This window comes from Sus scrofa, chromosome 6 (assembly GCF_000003025.6).
Source record: "Sus scrofa isolate TJ Tabasco breed Duroc chromosome 6, Sscrofa11.1, whole genome shotgun sequence".
In the NCBI taxonomy this organism is placed as follows: Eukaryota; Metazoa; Chordata; class Mammalia; order Artiodactyla; family Suidae; genus Sus; species Sus scrofa.
In genome coordinates, this window is record NC_010448.4 from 69,378,442 (window position 1) to 69,402,334 (window position 23,893).

The following is a 23,893-nucleotide window of genomic DNA, read 5'->3' on the forward strand; positions in this document are numbered from 1 at the left end:
CTGTGACCTGCACCACAGCTCACGGCAATGCTGAATCCTTAACCCACTGAGTGAGGCCAGGGGTCAAACCCACAACCTCATGGTTCCTAGTTGGGTTCATTAACCGCTAAGCCAGGAAGGGAACTCCTTTCTAATAGTTTTTAAGGTAATCTGTTGACTGTTGTTATGACTTAAATGAAAATGACATCTTTTCAACAAATGCCAGGACAACTGGAAATCCACATGGCATAGCTTATGCAAAAATGGACTCAAATGAATCAAAGACATAAATGTAAGAGCCAAAACTATTAAACTCTTGGATGGTAACATAGGTGTAATTCTTCAAGACCTTTGATTAGAAAACTCTTTCTTTAAAAACGGTACCAAAAGCACAAGCAGAAAAAGAAAAAGAAAAAAATAAGGAAATTTGGTTTCACAAAAATTAAAACCTTTTCTGTGTCACAAGACACTATTGGAGTTCCCTTGTGGCACAGCAGGTTAAGGATCCAACGTTGTCACTGCAGCGGCTCGAGTCACTGCTATGGTGTGGGTTCAATCCATGGCCACCAAGTTCCACACTCCATGGGCATATATGGCCAAACAAACAAACAAACAAACAAAAACACTATCAAGAAAGTGAAAAACAGGAGTTCCCATTGTGGCACAGCAGAAACGAATCTGACTAGGAACCATGAGGTTGAGGTCCTAAAAAGACAAAATCAAAAAAAAAAAAAAAAAAAAAAAAAGAAAGAAAGTGAAAAACAAACAACAGGATGGGAAAAAATATTTGCAAATCATATATCTGATAGTATCCAGAATATATAAAGAATTCTTACAACTCAACAACAAAAAAGACAAATAAACCAGTTAATAAATGAGCAAATGATTTGAATAGACATTTCTCCAAGAAGATACACAAATTGCTAGGAAGCACATGAAAAGATGTTCAACCTCACTAGCCATTAGGGAAATGCAAATCAGAACCTCAGTAAGACACCACTAATCAAAATACCAGACGATGAATGTTGGTGAGGGTGGAAAATCCCCAGTTTCACACCCCCAGGGGGGTGGGTCTGTAAAATGGTGCAACTGCTGTGGAAAACACTTTGGCAGTTCCTTGAAAGTTAATCATGGGGTCCCCCTATGACCCAGCGATTCCATTAGTGGGGACTCACCAGGAAAATGGACAGCATACGTCCACACAAGAACTTGTACCCTGGAGTTCCCGTCGTGGCGCAGTGGTTAACGAATCCGACTAGGAACCATGAAGGTGGGGGTTCGATCCCTGGCCTTCCTCAGTGGGTTAAAGATCTGGCATTGCCGTGAGCTGTGGTGTAGGTCGCAGAAGCTGCTTGGATCCTGCATTGCTGTGGCTGTGGTGAAGGCCAGCAGCTGCAGATCTGATTAGACACCTAGCCTGGGAACATCCATATGTCCCACCCCTAGAAAAGACAAAAAAAAAAAAAGAAAGAAACTGGACCCTTATGCCACGTATAAAAATTAACTGAAAGAAAAATAAATAAATAAAAATTCATTGAAAGTGGAGTTCCCGTTGTGGCTCAGTGGGTAAAGAGCTCAACATTGCTACGTGGCACAGGAAATGCCTTGTCTGCCTTCAACTGCCCTCTCCCAGCCTCAGCTACATTTATGAAAAATAGATGGCTTATTACAGAAGAAGTACTTCATCCCCATGAGGATATGGGTTCGATTCCTGGCCTCGCTCTATAGGTTGAGTATCTGGTGTTGCCATGAGCTGTGGCGCAGTTTGCAGACACGGCTCTGATTTGGCGTTGCTGGGGCTGTGGCGTAGGCTGGCAGCAGCAGCTCCGATGGTCCCCTAGCCTGGGAACTTCCATATGCCGACTGTAGCCCTAAAAGGACAAAAAAAAAAAAAAAAGACTTGGTTGTTATCTTTCATATTAACTTCTCCATGATGACTTTAGAGGCCCAACAGAGGGACCGAGAATCTGGAGACACTGCCCCCCCGCTTGGGCCCGAGCCTGTCCCCCTCAAAAATGTGCCGTCCTGGTGGCAATCTGGTGCCCAAAAGAGGAAACCCGAAGGTGACCGTCATCGGCTAGAGCCAGTCTCAGAAGTGGCGGCCATGTGACAGGGACGATGGAGGGTTTTAATTGCTCCTGAATTAATGCGCTTCCTCCTCACCCCTGGGGCTCCTGGGTTTAATTACTGTCTTAGGTCACACTGCAAATGAGTCTGCATTCGCTCCTGGTCCCTGTGGAAGGCAGCCCTGATTACCAAGCTCTCCTGCTTTGCGGCATGATGGGCAGGAAGCGTGGGAGGCGGGTGCCGCTGGCAGGGCTGGCCTCCCCTTAGAACTGAGGAGCAGAATTGCATGAAGGCGGTGACTCTCCTGTCCCATGCGGGGGTCTAAGGTGAGCTGCAGCGTTCAAGGTCGTGTCTGGGGAGTCACTGCTCCCTGAAGACACCCGGAGATCTGTCGTCAAAGACGGAGGAGCCCTGGGGGACCGAGGGAAGAACCGGGAAGAGGTCAGCCTGCAGAAGGTGGGCCAGGGGTGGCAGATTCAAAGACCTTGGAGGGCTGGGCGGGCGTGTGACTGAGGGAAGCAGGAAGGGCGGCAGCAGCTGAGGGCACGAGACCTTGGCCAAGGATTGTCTTCTAGGAAGGCAGGTCCCGTGTTGTCAATTTTCCAACGCCCCGGAAACCAGAAAGTGGATTTTTTTTACAAGGAATCTTTTAGTGTTTGTTTGTTTGTTTTTGTCTTTTTGCCATTTCTTGGGTTGCTCTCACGGCATATGGAGGTTCCCAGGCTAGGGGTCGAATCGGAGCTGTAGCTGACAGCCTACGCCAGAGCCACAGCAACGAGTGATCCGAGCCACGTCTGCAACCTACACCACAGCTCACGGCAACGCCGGATCCTTAACCCACTGAGCAAGGGGCAGGAATTGAACCCGCAACCTCATGTTTCCTAGTCGGATTTGTTAAACACTGCGCCACGATGGGACTCCGAATCTTTTAGATTCTGACCACAAATTAGAATTTGAAAAACCAATAGGTTGTCTGGGTTCGGGGCTGGGGGTGGGGATTGACTGGGAAGGCGCTTGAGGAACCCTTGGAGGGATGGAAATGGGCTACCCCCTCACCGTGGAGCTTGGCAGGCGTGTGGACGAGAGCACGTCGAACTGCACCCTTCGAACAGGTGCCTGTTACTGAACGCAGTCATGCCTCGGGGGGGCAGGTTCAGCGGGTCCCCATCCTTCTAGGGCTGCTGGGAGCTTTCCGTTCCAAACTCCGTTCCTTTCTCGTGTGGTCATGGCCACAAATGCCTGATCTACGCTCTAGAGACTTTCCTCCGCTTTCCCTGTGTCCTGCACCTCGTTCTAGGTAAGTACAGCACCTGAAGGTTTAAGGGGGTCTCTTCGGGTGGGAGCCCAAGTTGATTGGACCCTTTGCTGTACTTCTTCTGTAATGAGCCATGAGCTAGTGCTCCTGGATTGTGACTGAGCCCCGTTTCACGGATTTGTTCAATGGCTCAGTGGGAGGGCCGGACTCTAAACCCAGGTCACCAGGCTCCCTCTGGGGCTGCTGTCGGGGAGCAGGTGTTGGGATCCCCACTGCAGGGAGGAGAGCTGACCACATGGAGTTCCTGGTCAGGAAGCAGACCCCTGACCGCATGGCACAGGGAACTCTCTCCAGTCTCGTGGGATAGACCGTGAGGGAAGATAAGGAATGTATATGTATGTACGACTGGGTCATTTGTTGCACAGCAGAAATTGGCACAACATTGTAAATCAACTATACCTCAATTAAAAAAAAAAAATTTGGAGTTCCCGTCGTGGCTCTGAGGTTAACGAATCCGACTACGAACCATGAGGTTGCAGGTTCGGTCCCTGGCCTTGCTCAGTGGGTTAAGGATCTGGCGTGGCCGTGAGCCGTGGTGCATGTCACAGACACAGCTTCGATCCCAAGTTGCTGTGGCTGTGGTGTAGGCCAGCGGCTACAGCTCCGATTTGACCCTTAGCCTGGGAACCTCCATATGCCTCAGGTGCAGCCCTAAAAAGACCAAAAAAAAAAAAAAAAAAAAAAAAAATCTAAATGAAGCAGTGTCTCTGCAATGTGGTCCAGGAAATGCTTTGACTGCCTTTAACTGCCCTCTCCCAGCCTCAGCTGCGTTTATGAAAAATAGAATGACCAGGGCAGGGCTCTTCAGGAGAAGCTTGGCATTCTAGCCCTGCCTGGTCACCCCGCCCTGCAATCCGTTTCCTGTACTCGTGCATCTCAAGCTCCGAGTAGTGCCCTGGAGGCAGCTGGGAAACTTAACACTGGATCTTATTTTTTGGCCAGGTCTGTGGCATGTGGAAGTTCTCAGGCCAGGGTCGAACTTGGAACCTGAGCCACAGCAGTGACAAGGCTGAATCCTTAACCACTAGGATTAAGGGAACTCCCCAGAGATGTTTATTTTAAAAACGCTACATTCCTACAAACGCCTAGGATCAGAGAAATGTTTACTGGCCATCTCAAAGCCGGAGAGCTGCTTTCTGGAAATTTAGATTTAACACCACCTGTCCTGCTTCAACAGGGGCCCCAGGAGGAGGCCGATGGTTTTCGATTCTTCCTGGCTGAGCTGCCCATCTGCGTCTGTTTTGTTGCTGCTGAGTCAGAATTTGTGTTCACCATCCTCCCCTGGGGCTCGGGCGCCCAGGGCCAGTGAGGTGGCCCTGAGCCTCCTGTCCTTGGGCAGCAGATCTGAAAGGGTTAACTACACTTGCTCTGTAACCCAGATGCCTTTAACTCCTGGTCATTGTTAACTAAATGCTAATTTGCAAAGGAGTTCTCTTGTGGGACAGAGGATCTGACCCCTGTCCTGGGAACTTCCAGTCTGGGAACTTCCACGTGCGGGGCACAAGCAGCCAAAAAACCAAGAAAAAACATAGGCAAACTTGCTACTTTAAAAGCTCAGGTGAACACAAATGCTCTAGTGAGACTGTCAGGCCCAGTTCAACTCACCTCCCTCCAGTCCATTTTCAGATGAAAATCAGTCATGCGAACCTGGGGTTAGTGGTTTCGGCGGTGCCAAGAGGCTGCAGCACATCAGGTGGAAGGAGGCTTTGTCCTTACTTGAAGATGGTTTGACTTAAGACATGTTGTTGCCACGTTCACAGGTGTGGTGGCGTTGGGATGTAACTGGAGCTCTGCTAGTCAAATACTAATCCAGGTATTTCCGGGAACGTATTTTGCAGGCATAATTAAAGCCTCGTATCTGTTCCGACAGGTTATCTCGGATGATCTGGGTGGGTCTGAATCAGGTGGAAGTTCTTAAAAGCAGGTCTTATCCAAGAGAGAAATTTCACCTGTGACCATGGCATTCTGTCCTGTCATCCCTCTCTTCTGACTGGCTTCCCTGTGGATTGTTTTAAAGTGATTTTTATTTTTTCCATTATAGCTGGTTTACAGTGTTCTGTAAATTTCCTACTGTATAGCAAAGTAGCCCAGTTACACATGCATGTATACATTCTTTTTCTCACATTATTCTCCATCACAAGTGACTTGATATAGTCGCCAGTGTTATAGAGCAGGATCTCATTGCTTATCCATTCCAAACGTAATAGTTTGTATCTGTTAACCCTAGATTGCCAGTCCATCCCACTGCCCTCTGGATTTTGTTTTTTGGTTTTCTTTTTTTTTAAAGCTTTTCTTATGTTTTATTTATCTCTCACTTTTTTTTAGGGCTGCAACTGCAGCACATGGAAGTTACCAGGTTAGGGGTCCAATCTGAGTTACAGCTGCTGGCCTACACTGCAGCAACACCAGATCTGAGCCGTGTCTGCGAACTACACCACAGCTCATGGCAACCACTGAGCAAGGCCAAGGGTTGAACTCACAATCTCATGGTTCCTAGTTGGATTCATTTCGGCTGCTATGGATTTTGCCCTGATTTCCTGCCCTGTGGATTTGCTTAGCCAGATCTGCAGTCACAGAGGCCAGTTCCCTGTGATGATTTTTTTTTTGGCTACGTTATGCAATTCCCAGACCAGGGACTGAGCACCAGCTGCAGAAGTGAAAGCACCAAGTCCTAAGCACTAGGGCACCAGGGAACTCCCCATAAATCTCTTAATACATGTATGGTCTACTGGTTCTGCTCCTTGAGTTAAACCCTGACAGCAATGAAAAGAATGTCCACAAGGGGGCCTCGCCAGGTATTAAAACACATTTCAAGGGACTTGGATCAAAATTACTTTGGGGAAGAAAAATGCTAACAGACAGCAGACTTCAAGGGGCCGAGAACAACAACCTCCAAGTTCCATCCCTCGCTTGTTAATAACCGCACTGCCTCACACGGGGCTCGCCCATCACTACAACAGTGCTTTTTCTTCTGCTACTGCCTCGCACCTGCAGCACCGGACACATCCGGCAGCAGCCACGTGGAGCTCCTGTGCACTTGAACCAAGGTCGGTGAAAGTGAGGAAAGGAACTGGAGTTCAGTTCATCTAAACAGGGTTCTCCCAGGCCCTCTAGATGCCCTCTTACCTCTCCAGGGCTGTCCTGTTACCATTCTCCTACCTGTTTTCTCCAAGAATGGAGAACCCACGCCCCAGTGCCCAGGATGGTCAGCTTCTGTCTGGTTTGGACACGATCCATGACCAGGAGTCACTGCCTCCGTCCGAGATAACCTAAGAGTGCCGTGCATTTCTTTTTTTTTTTTTTTTTTTTTTGGTCTTTTTGCTTTTTCTGGGGCTGCTCCCACAGCACATGGAGGTTCCCAGGCTAGGGGTCTAATAGGAGCTGTAGCTGCTAGCCTATGCCGCAGCCACAGCCACAGCAACTTGGGATCCGAGCCGCATCTGCGACCTACACCACAGCTCACGGCAACGCTGGATCCTTAACCCACTGAGCAATGCCAGGGACCGAACCCGAAACCTCATGGTTCCTAGTCGGATTCACTAACCACTGAGCCATGATGGGAACTCCCTTTCTTTTTTTTTAGGGCTGCCATGTGTGGCATATGGATGTTCCCAGGCTAAGGGTCGAACCAGAGCCATAGTTGCCAGCCTACACCACAGCCACAGCCACGAAGGATCTGAGCCTCGCCTGCAACCTACACCAAAGTTCACAGCAACACTGGATTCCACTGAGCAAGGCCAGGGATCGAACGCACAACCTCATGGATCCTAGTCACATTCGTTTCTGCTGTGCCTCGACGGGAAGTCCCGAGAGCTCTGCATTTCTATTTTCTCCCAAATAACATGTCTAAACGTGAAGTTGGGCTCGGGCTCCCAGTGCTGCCCCAGCTTCTGCAGAAGGGGGGACGCTGCGCACCCCCAACCTGCCCTTCCCGTGATTTAGCAACGTCCTCCAAGCTCCTTTCTCAAGGTGACAGGAAGCTCTCCAAGGCCTATACCCCCAACAGGTACTCCATGAACACCCCGAGGACAGACTCCCAGACTGTTTCACACACACACACACACACACAGCATCCCTCCGGGTCACTGAGGCCTTTTTTATTTTGCACACAAAACCGCTGGGGATCTTGCCCCAGGCCACCTCGGAGACCGCAATGTGGGCACACATGGCTCCAGACACTTGGTGGAAGCGAGGTGAGAAGAACAATGATTTGGGCCAATCACATGATTACTGAGCTAGGGCTTCCAGCAGGTTCCAGATGGTGGAGCTCGGCTTCGGCAGCAGGTCTAAGGAAGCAGTGAGACATCACAGGGAGGGGAGGGTCGTCGACTACTGGAGGCCCCACAAGCACTGGCGGGGCCTCGAGCTGCCGAGCGACATGGAGCGCAGGTCTGATGAGCCGACGAGTGACCACGGGGCTCAGGGCCGGCCGCCCAGAGCTTACTTGGCGAGGGGGTTTCTGAAGTTCCTGCCGGCAAACTTGGCCTTGCTGCCCAGTTCCTCTTCGATTCTGCGGAAGCAGAAGGATTGCGATGGGGAGGAAATGAGAGGCAAACCTCAGCTAAGATTCCCCCCAGAGAAGGGGTCAGACACACCTCCTGCCTCAGGACAAGACTCAGGACTCGCCCAGCCTGTCCAGCTAATCCCCTAAACCAGCTCGGAGGCAGCAGGGGCGGGAAAGCACTCGGCTCTCGGGCTCCCCCGCTGCCCCCAGCGTTCCTGAAGGACAAGAGCGAAGAAATGGCAGGATCGCCAGTGCTTAGAATATTAAAAAATGTTGTTAAACGAGATGACAACTCAAAGTGGCGCGGGGATAAAAGGAGGGGGAGCCCAAGGGTATGTGCGTGTTTTGATCCTGATGTTAAAAAAAAGCCCCTTTGGGGCCCCAGGGAAGACTGACCCGATGAAGAGACTTGGTGCCCCTACTGCAGAATTACCACTAATTGGTGCAGTTGTGGCGCCAACATGGCAGAGTGGTTATGTTAAAAACCCAGAGTAGGAGTTCCCGTCATGGTGCAGTGGTTAATGAATCCGACTAGGAACCATGAGGTTGCGGGTTCGGTCCCTGCCCTTGCTCAGTGGGTTAACGATCCGGCGTTGCCGTGAGCTGTGGTGTAGGTTGCAGACACAGCTCGGACCCAGCGTTGCTGTGGCTCTGGCGCAGGCTGGTGGCTGCAGCTCTGATTGGACCCCTAGCCTGGGAACCTCCATATGCCGTGGGAGCGGCCCAAGAAATAGCAAAAAGACAAAAACAAAAACCAAAAAAAACCCCCAGAGTAACTGTTTCTCTTTTCTTTTTACGGTACACCTGTAGCACATGGAACTTCCCAGGCTAGGGGTCCAATCGGAGCTGCAGGAGTTCCCGTCGTGGCTCAGTGGTTAAAAATCAAACTAGGAACCATAGGTTGTGGGTTCGATCCCTGCCCTTGTTCAGTGGGTTAAGGATCCCGTGTTGCCGTGAGCTGTGGTGTAGGTTACAGATGCGGCTCGGATCCCGCGTTGCTGTGGCTCTGGAGTAGGCTGGCAGCTACAGCTCCGATTTGACCCCTAGCCTGGGAACCTCCATATGCCACGGGAGCAGCCCTAGAAAAGGCAAAAAGACAAAAAAAAAAAAAAAAAAAAAGAAAAAATTGGAGCTGCAGCTGCCGGCCTACACAATAGGCACAGCAACATTAAATCTGAGCCGCATCTGCAAACTACACCACAGCTTGCAGTTAACAGAGGATCCTTAACCCACTGAGTGAGGCCAGGGATCGAACCCACATCCTCACAGACACTACGCCGACATAGCATGACAGAGGATTCTTAACCATGAGCCACAACAGGAACTCCAAAAGAAGTATCTACAGGTGAAATCCTGAGATGCCTGGAACTTGCTCTGTAATTTTCAGGAAAGCAAAGGGGGTGAAAAGAGACGAAACCCAGAGGAACAGGGGCAGCTGGAGTGTCCGGGTGAGGGGAGGGATACATGCCACCATTCACTGCATTTCTTATAAGCTTGACATTTTCCAAGATAAAGTTTTAAAGATGGGGTGACACAGGAGGACTTGGGAAATGGACGTGCCTTTTCCCTGCAAGACTGGGAAAACTAAGGACAAAAGGGCAGGTCTCCCTGTTTTCACAGGAGCTTCCCCACAGAGAGGGGAGGACCTGAACAGTGGAACCGCGGTCTGCCCTTTGGCAGTCATTCCTCCTCTCTCTGACCTGAAGGACCCTTGTCCACAGAACGGGAGATGAATAAGACCTACGAAGGCTCCCTTCCCGCGCCCAAAGGTGGTCATTAAATTGTCTAAGGCGGGGGCTGTTCCCTCTCCAGCCACACGAGGGCGGCGTTGTGTGGAACAGGCCCGGCTCTGGGGCCATCCTGCCAGGCGGCCACCCACCCCAAAGGAACACAGCGGGGGCCAGCACCCAGCCCCAGCTCAGGGCCCCCCTTGGAGGCTGCACCCACTCTTTACCTGAGGATCTGGTTGTACTTGGCCAAGCGCTCGGATCGGCAAGGTGCGCCAGTCTTGATCTGGAAGGAAAGAAGGAAGATTGCTCGAAGTGGACACTGAATCTCGTGGGCATTTTAGGCAAGGAGAGGGTGCCACGGCAGAGACAAGTTTCTTAAGGAGGCCCTGAGCCTGGGAAGGAGGGGATAAAGGGGGCATCCAGGATCCCATCTCCCCTCCCCCACCACCACCCGGGTCTGTGCTCAGGCGCCGAGGTCAGAGAGAAGCAGCAGGCCTGCTTGCGTGTTGGGCGCTCACCTGCCCGGTGCAGAGCCCCACCACCAGGTCAGCGATGAAGGTGTCTTCGGTCTCCCCGGAGCGATGTGACACCATGACGCCCCAGCCGTTGGACTGCGCCAGCTTGCACCTAGAGGCCGGGGACAACCCACAGGCATGGCTGTGCCGCACGGCACGAGGCCCCTCCTGAGCCTGTGACGCATCACCCCTGGGAGGGACGGGGCAGCAGCCAAGCTCTCAACGGTGGCAAGAGGATGGCCCTGACCTCCGCTCAACCCCCGGGCACCTTCCCAGCCCTCGAGTCATGTGTGAAACACCGGACAGAGGTTCCCCATCCGGATGAGGCCACCACTGCCCGGTGCCCTGGTCCCTTGGGGCCACTGCTTACTTGAAAAGCCACATTGCGTTCTACCTCCAAGCCTGCTTAGAATTCTAACCAGGAGGGTCCCCCACTCGGGCCACGGGCCCTCCCTCCTGCAAGCTGCCCGTGAAGCTACTTACGCCTGCAGGGACTCGGTCACCGAGCCGATCTGGTTGACTTTGAGCAGGAGGCAGTTGCACGATTTCTCAGCCACGGCCTTGGAAATCCTCTTGGGGTTGGTCACCGTGAGGTCGTCGCCCACCACCTGGATTCCCGCGCTGCCAGTGAACTTTTGCCAGGCTTCCCAGTCATCCTGGTCGAAGGGGTCCTCGATGGACACCACTACGGACAGAAGGACGAACAGCGTGTCTCCTCAGTGCGGCCTCAGCCTCCTGGCCGCCTGCCCACCCAACTCCGGGCTCACCTGCTTCACCTTCCCACCTATGGGCCAGGCTCAGAACCCGCTGCCCTACCAACCCACCCCTGTGACGGCACAATCACCTGCCATCCTGCGACCCCACAATTGTCGCATGGGACACTTACTGCCCAGGGTGGTTGAGAGAGCTGTGCGCTCAGACAAAAGACGTCTGTCGGGGTCCTGGCTTCACGCCCAGGAAGTCACTCAGCTGAGCATTAAATGCAGGGACGTGGGGACACTTCCTGGCCTGAACACCTGGCCCACCATCTGCTGCGCACCCTCAGGCCAGTCCTAACCTACTCGTGCCTTGCTTGCCCCACCCTCCCGGTGTGCCAGGGCCTAGAGGTGCCCCGGCGGTCCTGGTTCTCAAGGCTCCTGTCCTCGCCCAGCAGGACCAGGACTGCCTCTGCTCAGGGGCCGGGGTGACAGTGACCGAGGGAGATGCCGCTCTGCGGCGGCCGGCACTCCCGGAGTACTCACCTGGATAGTCCCTGATGAAGGACTTGTACAGATCGGCCAGCTGGTCCGGTGAGATGTACCTGCTGGGGTCGTCGGGTGACTTGAAGTCCAGGTCGTACTTGCCCGACCTGTAGAACTCCGAGGCGGCCACGTCCATGCCGATGACGACCTTGTCGGTGTAGCCGGCCTTCCCGATGGCGTTCTTCAGCAGCTCCAGGGCTGGACAGAGACGCGGTGACGCGCTCAGAAACCAGGCAGGGAGAGAGAAAACTCCCCGCGAGCTCTGCCAGAAGACCCAGCGGTGTTCTGGCCTCCACTCCCAGATTCGCTGCCTTTCCCTGCTCGGGGGCAAGAGACCCCTGCTCGGGGCCTGGAGCACAGCCGGGTTGGCGAGGGACTCTAAGAGATCTGCTCCGCGACAGGTGCTCCCCAATTTAGCGCCAAAGAACAAGTGGTGTAGGCTGGCCACGCTCCAGTTGCAGTGAGCAGCTGGGATCCGCTGTCCCACAGAACTGGCTGCACACGGAGCCCAGGGAGGCCCGAGGAAGGGGAGCCCTGCCGGCCGGGCCCCACTGTCAGGCGCGGGATCGGCCTCACCGGCAGTGCCGCCCACCCACCGGAAAACTGACGAAGACACTGGCTCCTGCTCCACAAAGGTCCCCAAGCTCTGCTGACCTTGCAAAAGGGCCCTTTTTTCTATGCTAAAATGGCTGAACAGCAGCAATTTCCTATGGCTGACCCAGGGAGAGGCCAGGTGTGTTCTTTCACTAGCCGTCCTTGAAGGCGATAAATTTATACTTGGAACACTACCTTTTTTTTTTTTTTTTTTTTGCTTTTTACGGCCACATCCATAGCATATGGACGTTCCCAGGCTAGGAGCTGAACTGGAGCTACAGCTGCCTGCCTACACCACAGCCACACACAAGATCCGAGCCGCATGTGCGACCCACACCACAGCTACCAGCAAAGCCGGATCCTTAATCCACAGAATGGATGCTACTTGGATTTGTCTCCGTGGCACCACAATGGGAACTCCAGGAACACTACCTTTTCTTCTAAAGCAAAAACTCAAAACACGACGTCTTGTCCTAATGCCTTCTGTGTCCAATAGTCAACCCTCACCTAAGCACTCAAAGCAAAGCAACGCTTGTGCAGCACGACTGTGGCTGAGTGACCCGAGATGGTCATGGACCAGAGTCCCGAGCATGGCCGGCAGCTCTCGAACCCGGAGCACGGAGTGAGCTACAAACTCTGCCCCCACTGGGGGAGCAAGGTCGGCACGAGGAAGGAACCGCCTCTCCATCCCACTGTCAGCCTCGTTTACGTAAATCGGGGGCCACTCCAAAGTTGAATCAACAAGGACACGTCTGTTTTTGCTTTTTCGTCTGAGGAGAGCACTTGCTCCCATGCCCCTCCCCCAGACCCTGCCCGAGGACAGGAGGGGGCAAGAGCGTGCCCCCCAGAAGCTTCCCCGGGAGCCTGTACCTTCTTTGTTCTCCAGGATGTTGGGAGCAAACCCGCCCTCATCGCCCACGTTGGTGGCGTCCTTCCCGTATTTCTCCTTGATGACGTTCTTCAGGTTGTGGTAGACCTCAGCCCCGATGCGCATGGCCTCCCGGAAGGTTTCGGCCCCGACGGGGAGGATCATGAACTCCTGCATGGCCAGCTTGTTGCCGGCGTGGGAGCCACCGTTGATGACATTGAAAGCCTGCAGGGAGAGAGGACCGTACAGCTCCGGCCCGGAGGGTCCCACCCACCGGCAGCCCTGACGCCCGGCTCCCACGTGGGGCCAGGGCAGGTCTGAAGCCACCTGGCGTCTCTTGCCTACGGTCACTGTCACCTCAAGTGCACAGGACAGACACAAGTGCACGTCTCATTCACCCTCTGTCCACAGTTCAGGAGACGGGAGCAGGGAAGCCCAGAACCCCAGCACCGGCTCCCACGCAGGAGCTGGAGTCGCGCCAGGATAGGGTTTAGAGGAAGGGCGTCTCGGGTCCCCGTGAGAAAGCAGACACTGGATTCCACACGTGGGACGCCCGAAGAAGCCACTCACCGGGACTGGCAGGATGACCTCGGCATTGCCAGCCAGGTCAGCGATGTGGCGGTACAGGGGCACCCCCTTCTCAACAGCGCCAGCCTTGCAGACGGCCAGGGACACGCCCAGGATGGCGTTGGCACCAAACTTGGCTACAACAGAGCAGAGCTAAATTCAGCGACGTCTTAATCAACCTCCATCTGCAGGCCTTCCCCCTGTACCCGAGGGTACCTCGGATCGCATCCTGAGCCTTTCCCTCTCTAGCTCCATTCCACGTTCACACCTGAAACGTAAGAGCCTTGCACTTCCAGTCATGTGCTTACCCCCCAAGAGAAAGCCCCTCCTCTGGTCCACGAGGATTCCGCAAACTGCCTGAGTGTCTAAAGCACAAGCCTCTTCCGAGGAACGCCCCCCACTGCTGTCAGCAGGCTTTGCGCCCGAGGCTTAAGAAATGTGACTTATTCAAGCGAGGCGGGGACCGCAGAGGGCCACCCAGTTCATCGGGGATGACAAGACCTCGCCCCAAAGGACTCAAAGGGTCCTCAGGAGAGGCCACAACCTCGCCAGCAGATTCCGCCCGGGCCACTCACACTTGTTCTCCGTGCCGTCCATCTCAATCATCAGCTTGTCGATCTTCTCCTGCTCCACGACGTTCAGTTTCTAGGGGAGAAGGGCGGGTGAGCTGCTGACCCCGGAACCGGGCCAAGCCCCGATCTGCTGTGTGTGACCCTGGCGTGTGGCGGGCGTGGACACCACATGCTCCTCGTGTGCTTTGGGAGGATCAGGCATTTCGCCAAACACCAGGGGCCAACGACCCGTCAGGTTAAGACCTGGCCCCCGTGTCACAGAGGGGAGTCTGCTGCGGAAGCAGACGCCACACCGCACGCGAGGAGAGCGGTCTGTGTCACGCCAAAGAAGGGACAACTCAAAAGCACGGTGACTTTGGGGCGATAAATAACAGAACTCGTCGCTCGTTATTTGAAAGAGCTGTACTCGTCATGGCAAGTGTCTGCTATCACTCAGCAAAACAGCTGGTGGCAGATCAAAACAACGAGTTTCGGTAAGAGTATAAAGCAATGAGAATGGTGTCTGAAAAACTGTCTCAAGGAGTTCCCATTGTGGCTCAGCGGTAGCAAAGTCGACTAGTATCCATGAGGCGGTTTGATCCCTGGCTTTGCTCGGTGGGCTAAGGATCCTGCGTGGCTGTGGCTGTGGCGGAGGCTGGCAGCTGCAGCTCAGATCTGGCATTGCTGTGGCTGTGGTGTAGGCTGGCAGCGGCAGCTCTGATTCGACCCCTAGCCTAGGAACGTCCATGTGCTGCAGGTACAGCCCTAAAAAGACCAAAAAAAAAAAAAAAAAAAAAAAAAAATCCATAGTTTATGAAAAATGAGTCAGTTGCCATGGATATTAACACCCCTGGAGAGCCACTCTTGAAATGTGGATCTTAACTCCCCAAAGGTCAAGATCGTCAGAGGGAGGAGTTCCCGTCGTGGCGCAGTGGTTAACAAATCCGACTAGGAACCATGAGGTTGCGGGTTCGGTCCCTGCCCTTGCTCAGTGGGTTAACGATCCGGCGTTGCCGTGAGCTGTGGTGTAGGTTGCAGGCGCGGCTCGGATCCTGCGTTGCTGTGGCTCTGGCGTAGGCCGGTGGCTACAGCTCCGATTAGACCCCTAGCCTGGGAACCTCCATATGCCGTGGGAGCGGCCCAAGAAATAGCAACAACAACAACAACAACAAAAAAAAAGATCGTCAGAGGGAAACAGCCAGGCTGAGATAGCCTCCCGGCCCTCGGATCCGATTCCATGCGTGGTTAGACTGGACACGCGGGCAGAGGGCGTCACAGCAAAGGCGAACTCATTCACAGGCAAGCCAGGGAACCCAACCGGCTTCTTTAGCTCTCAGAATAAGCTCGTCCACCAACAGGAAAGCCCACTGGCCTGGCCTGGGAGGCGCTCTGATGGCATAATGTACATTAGTTATCAGGAGGCAGGTCCTACCTTGCTAACCAGGGCAGGCGCAATAGTTTTATTGATGTGCTCAACAGCCTTTGAGACACCTAGAAGGAATAATCAAATCAAATTACCGACATTAATGAAAACCAGGCTTGAGCAGCATTGCTGGAGAGACCCCCTCACCATGTCAGCCCAGATATCCAGAGCCCCCCAAAGCCCTTCCATGGGACCTCCTTCAACCCGTGGCCCTCTCCCCTGGAATCGGAGGGCGGTCTGGCCCAGTCTGAGTGCTCTTACCTAGGACCCCAGAGGTTAGAGCCACACACAGAGCAACCATCCAGAATGTCAGGAGGGGGGTTAGTTGGCAAGGCCATGCACTGGACAGGCCAGCGGCACAGACTAAAGGATGTCCAGCGTATTACCTGTGTGCACAAGGCTGGCGCCAGGAACTCGTTAATATACTTAACGGGTCTGGAGACTCCTGACCAGTAGAGATGGACAGAGAAGGAAACAAGTAAGACTCAGAAGAGAAGAGGCTATGAAGGACACCGAGTGAGAGAGAGAGAGGGACAGGAAGGCGGGGAGAATGCCGCGGGGACCACGCACTCCTCCTTGCAATCAAGGGCCGCACTATCCTGCCTGAGGCGAACATCCGCCTGGGCCCGAGGACTGTCTCAGCAGAATGGGGCCAGCACCGGAGACGCTGCCGCTGCAGCGCCAGCCCAGGGTCTCCCAGCCTCACCTCATCACAGCCTCGCCCCCTCAGCATTTTTAGACTTTTTTCCTAAAAATGGAAACAGTTTTCCCCTGCCCTGGAGTGTTAACAGCACACTGCCCTACGTCTGTTTACACAGTGGGGCCCTGCAGGAGGCCACAGACCATGAACCACTGCAATGCACAGTCAAGCCCTGTCTGCCTTCCTGTAATCTGGCCACACGGGTTCTATGGGCAGAAAGGCAGACATTGCAAAAGCAGGAACGAGTCCATGCACATACGGCCCACCAGAGGCTGGCTCAGCCAGAGCTGTGCTTCCCCAATGGACCCACAGAAAGATGACGGCACCATGCCGGCTCTGCCAGTGGTGAGCCATGAGCCAGGCCTGCGGGGGTCCCCTCCTCTGAGACCAGACCCTGAAGAGGGCCAGAGGCCTACAAGGCCCACAGAGCCCTCCCGGAGAGCGGGAAGCTTCTCAGTGGTGGCTGATGTGTCTTATCCCGCGCTCTCTGGCTCAACCTGGAGTTCTTCACTGGAGACAAACCCACAGGAAAAACTGCCCTTCAAACACCTGCCCTGAATTACAGGCTCGGGGATATGGGGATCAGTCAGCCGGCCCTGCCAGCTCTGCCGTGTGCAGTGCACGCGCTTAACGTCAATACCCTGGGTCAAATCAGAGCCCTGCTACCCTAGAGGGCGAGCCTTGGGGACAGGGAGGGCGGCTGTGGCCCCCGGGGGCAGGCTGGGCTCCGAGCCTCACCTTTCCCCATGTAGCGCGTCTTGTCATTGTCCCGGAGCTCGAGGGCCTCGTAGATCCCAGTTGAGGCCCCACTGGGCACAGCAGCTCGGAAGAGACCTGGAGGGAGAGACAGAGGGTGAAAACCAGACATTAAAACACAGCTCCAGCCCTTGCCCAGGGCCCCTGCCCCCCAGAGGGCATCTGCCCTGACCCTTACTTCCTTCCACCCACTGGGAGACTCAGAGGGTCTGTTCCTCCTGCCTTTCGCATTTTTTCTAAAAAGTTGATTTTATTGATGTATAGTTGATTTATAATGATGTGTTAATTTCTACTGTACAGCAAAGGGATTCAGTTATCTGTATACACATTCTTTTTCATATTTTTCTCCATCGTGGTTTATCAGAGGGCATTGAATACAGTCCCCTGTGCTCTACAGTAGGACCTTGTTTGTTCATTCTATACACGACAGTTTGCACCTGCTAATCCCACACTCCCGGTCCGTCCCTTCCCCTCCCCTCGGCAATCACAACTCTATGCCTGCGAGTCTGTTTCTGTTTTGTGGGTAAGTCCATTTGCGTCATATTTTAGATTCCACATGTAAGTGGTATCATATGGTACCTTCTACATAATTCTTTCCCACATAATACCTTTCACATGATTCTGCGCCACACAGCTACTGCATTTCTCTCGTCTAAAGGAAAGGTCTAGAGCAGAGCTTCTCAAGTTTTAATGCAGATGCCCAAACAGGGGGTTTGTGTCTCAAAGGAGCTCCCAGCTGGTGCCCTGCAGCTGCTCGGTGGGCCAGCCCACCCCTAGCAGGGCTGCCAACAGAAACACAATGCAAGCCTAGGACGGGATTTAAGGTTATCTGGGAGCTGGTAACCAAGGAAAACTCTGAGCTATTTTGGACAGTCCAGCTCTCGGCCCTGCTGCCAAGCTGCCCTTAGACAACTGAGATCGGGTTGCTAGTCTCAAGTCCTCAAAGTGTTGGCTCAAGAGGCTCATCTGCTTCAGCTCAGGCGGCAATAAATGCTGTTTGGGGGTTCTCTGCAGAAGAGCAAAGCAGAAAACAGGACAGACTGGAAGAAAAAAGAATAAGGACAATAAAAGCACAGAGTTTAATAATAACCGCAGAACACAACAAGCATGTCCTGCAGATAAAGAAACCAGACACTGGGCTAAACCCAGACAGTGGAGCAGAAAAACGGCCAACGTCCTTGGAGATGGGCTGTTGTCAAAACAGGTACTTCGGAGATCGGGGCCAGGGGTCAGGGCGGAGGGGGCAGGGGTGGCGGCAGCGCCTCTTGAATCTACTTGAACACTAAGGGGTTTCCCGCTGGCAGTGCATGGAGATGTGAAGGCAAAGGAACAGAGAAAACCCAGCAGGTTTTCAGTCCAGTGAGCCGCGTGGCGCCTGGGTCACCGCAGTGAGCCTGTGTGCAGCGCACAGGCCTTCTTCACCCCGGCCCGGCTTTGTGCATCCAACAGGCTCTGCACGAGGTGCAGGGGTGATGAAAGTAAGAGGGACCCTGAGGTCGGCGAGTGGCTTTGGGGGATAATGTGTCCATGCAGGTTTGACAGTAACAAAGGAACCGCTCTGGTGGGGGTGCAATGGGGGGACAGGGTAGACGGATGCTCTCCGTACCTTCCCCCCAACCTTGCTGTGAACCCAACACTTCTCTACAAAATAAATCTAAGAAAGAGAGAAGCAATGACAGTGCTTAAAAAAAAAAAAAAAAAAAAAATCACAATTTTTAAAAAAAGGACTAAGACACATGAAAGTTCCATTGATTTAAAGGTCAGAAGATATTAATTTTAGTCATTTTAAAGAGTTTCAAGGAAACGCCCCCTCCCAACAACCTTCTAGTGGCTTAGGTCTCTCTCGTTGCCCGAAGTGCATGAATTGCCAAGTGGAAAGTTCCACTCTCTGACTAAGCGAGGCAGGCTCATAAACTGAAAGCAACCTCTTGGCATCCACCAGGCACAGGCCCAGGAGGAATCGCATTCTGAGTGCACCCCCAAGGCGAGAAACCGCAGGTAGACTTCTGCCCAATGGATCTAGACTGCAGGGGCCTCCCCTTCCCGGGCAAAGGGGGCGGAGGACGGGAAGGGAAGGGCTGGAGGCCCAGCCGCTGATTCAGACCATGACTCAGCTCTGACGACTCAGCTCTGATGGGCAGGCCTGCGTTCGGCACCACTGGGGGATTCTGCCCGAAGCGCCTTTCCAACCTCACCTACCAGGTCCCTTTAGAAAACTGATGGACAGACAGCCGACAAGGACCTACTATACAGAGCAGGGAACCGTAAGCAAATGTTTTGTGATAACCTACAAGGAAAAAGCAACTGAATATCTATCTATCTATAAACGAACCATGCTTAAACAACTGAACGGCCATCGCTGTTATACAGTTATCACTGATGTACTCCTGAAACTAATGTGACACCTGTATATCAACTATACTTTAATAGAAATGTTTAAAAAAAGTAAATCAACTGTAATAAAAAAAAACTTTTGTTAAAAAAGGAAAGAAAATAGCCGAGACATTGCTGGAGGTAACAGAGAGCTAAAAAAGCACTAGATTTTCTTAAAGTAAAAAAAAGGTGGCGGGGAGAGCTTTTAAGGGTCCCCATTTTATGTTTTGCTCCTAAGAGGCACAGCCAAGTAAAAACATGAATCTCTGGAATGTCCCAACACCCAACACTAAAAACTGAGCCTCTGTTTAAGAGTGATTTCTGGAAACAGATATAAGAGCACTAGAGATACACCCGCCCACCCCAATCTCTTTCCTTTTCAAGGAAGAGAGACAGATCCTATTACACCCAATCTATTTATTTGGTCACAGTGAGCTGTGAAGCCAACTAGTAGTGATGGGCCCTTTTAGGGACAAGGTATCACCTTACCTTCCCACCTCACTGACCCAAGAGCCAACCTGTGTTCTGTCCCAAGTTCCAAGAAATGCCCAGACGAGGCCCTCCAGCCTTTCGAGCCACCCACCTCCCTCCAGGCAGGAGTCACGGCCCACCAGTGGGTACAGAGGCCAAAAGACAGGCTTTCACAGCAGCCTGTCTTGCCTAAGGCGCTGTCATTTTATGTCTCTTTTAAAAAGGAGTGTGATGCTAGCAACTACAGACACAAAGACGGCACCTACCTTTTGCGGTGTGCAGATCAACCTCAACAGTGGGGTTCCCGCGAGAGTCGAAGATCTCCCTGGCGTGGATCTTGAGGATAGACATGGTGAATTTCTGCAGGAAAGCAGAGGTCACATTTCCCATAGGCCATCATGCTTACTAGTCAAGGGGTCACTTTGGAGGATGGCTAGGCTCCAGTCAGCATGGACTGAAAACTGGATGTAGCAAGGCCGACCAGAGTGGGGGCAAAAGCCTGCTGGAGAGCCGTGGGAACTGGTCCTAAAGAGGAGGTTGGGGGCAGCTCTGCAAGGCCCCAGAGCTCAGGGCTCATCCTCTAAGAAAAAAATGTGTATGCCCGTGGGAAGATGGACGTGATGAAGGCATGCAGGACGGCAGAGGAGGAGGCAGTCTGAAACGGGTTACTGTCACTAGTGACAGTGACGGCTAGCACTGAGTCAGGACCAAGGGGACATGAAGGTCATAAATCAGCACATCTGAAGTGGGGGGTAGGGGAGGGAACCAGGGGGAAAATCTGGTATGTAATGAATTAAAAGTTGGGAACATAATGCATCAAGTTAAACTTGAGGTTGCAGCAGGATGTTCAACTGGGAGATATTGCATAATCACCTAGAAACTCTGAGTTTGGAGGCCTGGAGTGGGCCCCGGGTCTGTGTCAATTTCCGGGCCTTTCATACCTCACAGTAGTTGGGTCTTTAGCAAAGAAGGACACACCAATAACATTATCTAATTAGTGGTCCTTTCAATGGGCATTTTATTTTACCCCATTTTAAAAAAACTTCATTATAAAATGCCATGATTTGTAACTAGAGGAAAGAGTCTATCTGTGGGCACTAGGGTGTACCAAGGGAAGAGGCTTCCTTTGAAAACACCTTAAAAAACAAACAAACAAACAAAAAAAAAAACAACAAAAAGGATGGAAATAACAAGTCCTCAAAGAAAGCTCCCTTCTTGCTTCTCCCCCCCACCCCAACCCAGGGCTCAAAAAGGAAGAAACTAATTGAACGACCTGTAGGACTGGGAGGAACTAAACTGAAGTTCAGAAGCCATTATCTAGCTGGGCTCCCCTCCAGGGTCTTCTCTGGAATGTTCTGAAGCAGCAAATAGCATCTTTTTTTTTTTTTAACTTTCAAAATTAGATACTGAAGTCACTTCTGTGGCTTTGTTGTCTATGTAACAATGGAGTTTTATTCATTAGCCAGGAAAAAGGTATCTAGTTTCTGTTATCGTACAAAAAGACCAATTTGTTTCAACATATTTTTTAGTTTGAAGATTTGGTAACTTTTGAGTTTTGGCAAATCATATACCTCTGTAACATGTTCATCACCCAGAAAAAATCCCCTTTAAATAAAAAAAAAGAAAAAGAAGAAGTCCCCTTTAGCCATTTCCAGCCCCTCCCCCAACTCACCACTGATTTTTTTTTTTTTTCCTTTTAGGGCCACACGTGCATATAAGTTCCCAGGCTAGGAGCTAGATCCGAGCTACAGCTGCCAGCCTACATCACAGCCATAGTAAGGCCGAATCTGAGCTGCATCTGCGACCTACACTGCAGCTCACTCCAAGGTGGAATCCTTAACCCAATGAGCAAGGTCAGGGATGGAACCTGCGTCCTCATGGATGCTAGCTTGGGTTCGTTACCACTGAGCCACAATGGGAACTCCCCCACCCCTGATTTTTGCTTTGAAGTTGTGAGGATTTTATCTTTTGTTTCATTTTAGCTATATTAAGGCAATCAACTTATTTCATGATGTGAAAAAAATTCAACTTCTCTTTAAATTGGATAGAAAAACTTTTCCCCAAACTCATTACAATTCAGGGATCACAGACTGGTGCGTCAGACTAGCTTTTTATCTGCCTGGACTGAACCCCGGACCAGGGGCAGCGTGAGTGGACCCGCCGGCCGCCACCTAGGTGCGCCGAGGGCAGGTCAACAAGTGGCCCGTACGGCCCATGGGGAAGACCTCCCTGCAGAGGAAGCACAGAAAGAGAATTTTTCTTAAAATACATCCTTTTTATGTTAGATAAGGGGCCGATTGTTGGTGGCCAGCCGGGGGAGCCGGGATCGGCTCGTGCCCGACTTGGGCGAGGTCGCTTGGAAGGCTTCCCAGTGACCACACGGCTCGGCTGCAGCTTCCCCATGAACAAGAGCCTTCTGAAGGCGGATCATGCCTGCTCATCCCGGAGCAGCGACGGGCTGGACACCCAGACGTCAGGCCACCAGCAGGAGGCAGGGGCTGCGCTTCCCGGGCAGGTCTCCTTTCCGGGCCCCTCCCAGCATTTTCGGAACGGCCTGGCTTTAATGAGCACGCGGGTTGGGCCTGGAGCACTCCCCAAACCATCCACTCTCACCGCCTGCTGTCCTGGGGACCGCGTGCTCCACCCCCGACTTCCCGGGACAGTTACGCGGCTCCGAAACACGTAATCACAGGCTGAGCTGCATCCTTCCCCTTCGGAGAATCCCGGCGCCGCGCCCTCATCTCGGGCGGCGAGTCTGGCCCCGGGGAGCCGCTCGCGCGCGCCGACAAACCCCTTCCCGGCCCCCGCCGAAACCCTGGGCACGCCGTCTGGGGGACAGGAGCGCCCGCGGGCCTGGGGGACCCACGAGCCGCTTCCCCGGGCGCTTGCTCGGCAGCCCTCCCTCGAGTCCTCACCCGGCCGCTGAAGGTCGCCGCCCGAGGAATAAGCAGAGGGAGCTGCAGACGCCGAGAGCGAGCGTTAAGCCAAAAGGTCCGGGCGCTCCGAGTCCCCCCAGCTAGTCTCTGCGCCGCGGGCCTGGACTTCCTGCCCTGCTCAGGAGACCCCGCCCACTTCCCGCCCCTCGGGCCCGCCCACTCCGTGCCGCCTCGCCATTGGCCCGGCGCGCCGTCACTCGGGCCCTCCCCTCCCAGGGAGAGGCGAGACTGCGGTGGCCGCCACCGCCCAGAAGAGGGGGCGACATCCTTCAGAGGTCGGGCGGGGCTGGGCTGGGGGCCTGACTTCCCGGCGCCCGGGATGGGGGGCGCGCGAGCCCCCGCCTCCTTTCGCTCCCGCCCCACGTGGGGACCCCAGGCTGAGCCTGGTCTGTGCCGCCTGGGCCCCGGGGCAGGGGCGGGGCGGCGCGGCCGGCATGAGGGCTCGGGGCTCGGTCACGTACTCCGAGTCCCGCACGCACGCAGCGTCGCTCCGGCGCCGCACGTCCGGCCCACGACCTTGGTGACGACCTTCGCAGCCCGCCCTTCCGGGCCGGCCCACCCCACTCCCCGCAGCGCTGTGCCCGCGACCCTGTCGGCCTGGAGACGTTGGCGGCCGCGTGGCCAGACTGCGCTCCCGCGCCGCAGAGCCGCTAGCCGGGCCACGTGCGCCCACTCGCGCCTGCGCGCCCGGCCGCCCGCCAAGGTGACCTGGTTCCTTTGTCCTTGTCGTTGGTCACACCTGAGTATCAGACCGAGAGCCAAAAGGAAATTGACTTTCCCTTAATTACACACTTCCCACGTGCGTGCCCTGGGTTAGTTCGCTGTGTGGATCTTAATGTTGCATGTGATGCTTTGAGATTGGAATTTCACATAAACCTGGAGATTTCTCAAAGTTCAAAACAGGTAACATTACACTGTAGTCTGACAAATGAAAACAGGCAAGAGTGGGCGCAGTTATTTTCTCTTCTTGAGAAAGAACTCACACCCATTTCAGATCAGTTCTGCACGCTTTCCCTGCTCAAGGGAGGGCTTCCTTTTCTAATGGAGTTACTTTTCGTATTTTCCCAGTTTGTGAGTTTGTAAGCTAAAACAATGTCATACATTGCCATATTTTCCACATCGTCTTGCATAGATTCATGTATGTATTTGAGTTTAATCGTTTCTTCTGGCCAGCTGTAAAAACTTGCTGTACTTCCTTAACTCTTAGAGTGTGGTAAAGGTGAAGTCCTATTGAGTCCACAATCATTTGTTTTCTATTGACTAGGAAGAAAGAACTGTAGGATTAAATTCAGCAAAAAAGCGA

General features: G+C 53.3%; 1 protein-coding gene and 1 long non-coding RNA gene across 4 annotated transcripts; one reads left to right on the plus strand and one right to left on the minus strand.

The window, feature by feature from the left end:
• On the minus strand, positions 7,438–23,223 carry ENO1 (enolase 1). 3 transcript variants are annotated; one of them, XM_021095279.1, is made up of 12 exons: positions 23,052–23,223; positions 19,921–20,014; positions 16,793–16,888; positions 15,364–15,422; positions 13,956–14,025; positions 13,384–13,517; positions 12,816–13,038; positions 11,352–11,549; positions 10,594–10,795; positions 10,114–10,222; positions 9,820–9,878; positions 7,438–7,871 (listed from the first exon to the last, which is right to left on the minus strand). In XM_021095279.1, exons 2-12 carry the CDS (start codon positions 20,003–20,005, stop codon positions 7,802–7,804), a joined length of 1,305 nt encoding a protein of 434 aa, XP_020950938.1. In that variant the 5' UTR covers positions 20,006–20,014; positions 23,052–23,223; the 3' UTR covers positions 7,438–7,801. The 3 variants fall into 3 exon arrangements, with proteins under 3 accessions (XP_020950938.1, XP_020950937.1, XP_020950939.1); XM_021095278.1 differs by lacking the exon at positions 23,052–23,223 and adding an exon at positions 22,570–22,727; XM_021095280.1 differs by lacking the exons at positions 15,364–15,422; positions 23,052–23,223 and adding exons at positions 15,741–15,799; positions 22,570–22,722.
• LOC110261088 lies at positions 17,800–19,271 on the plus strand. Its single transcript, XR_002344880.1, has 2 exons — positions 17,800–18,014; positions 18,753–19,271. It is a non-coding gene; the product is annotated as an uncharacterized LOC110261088 (long non-coding RNA).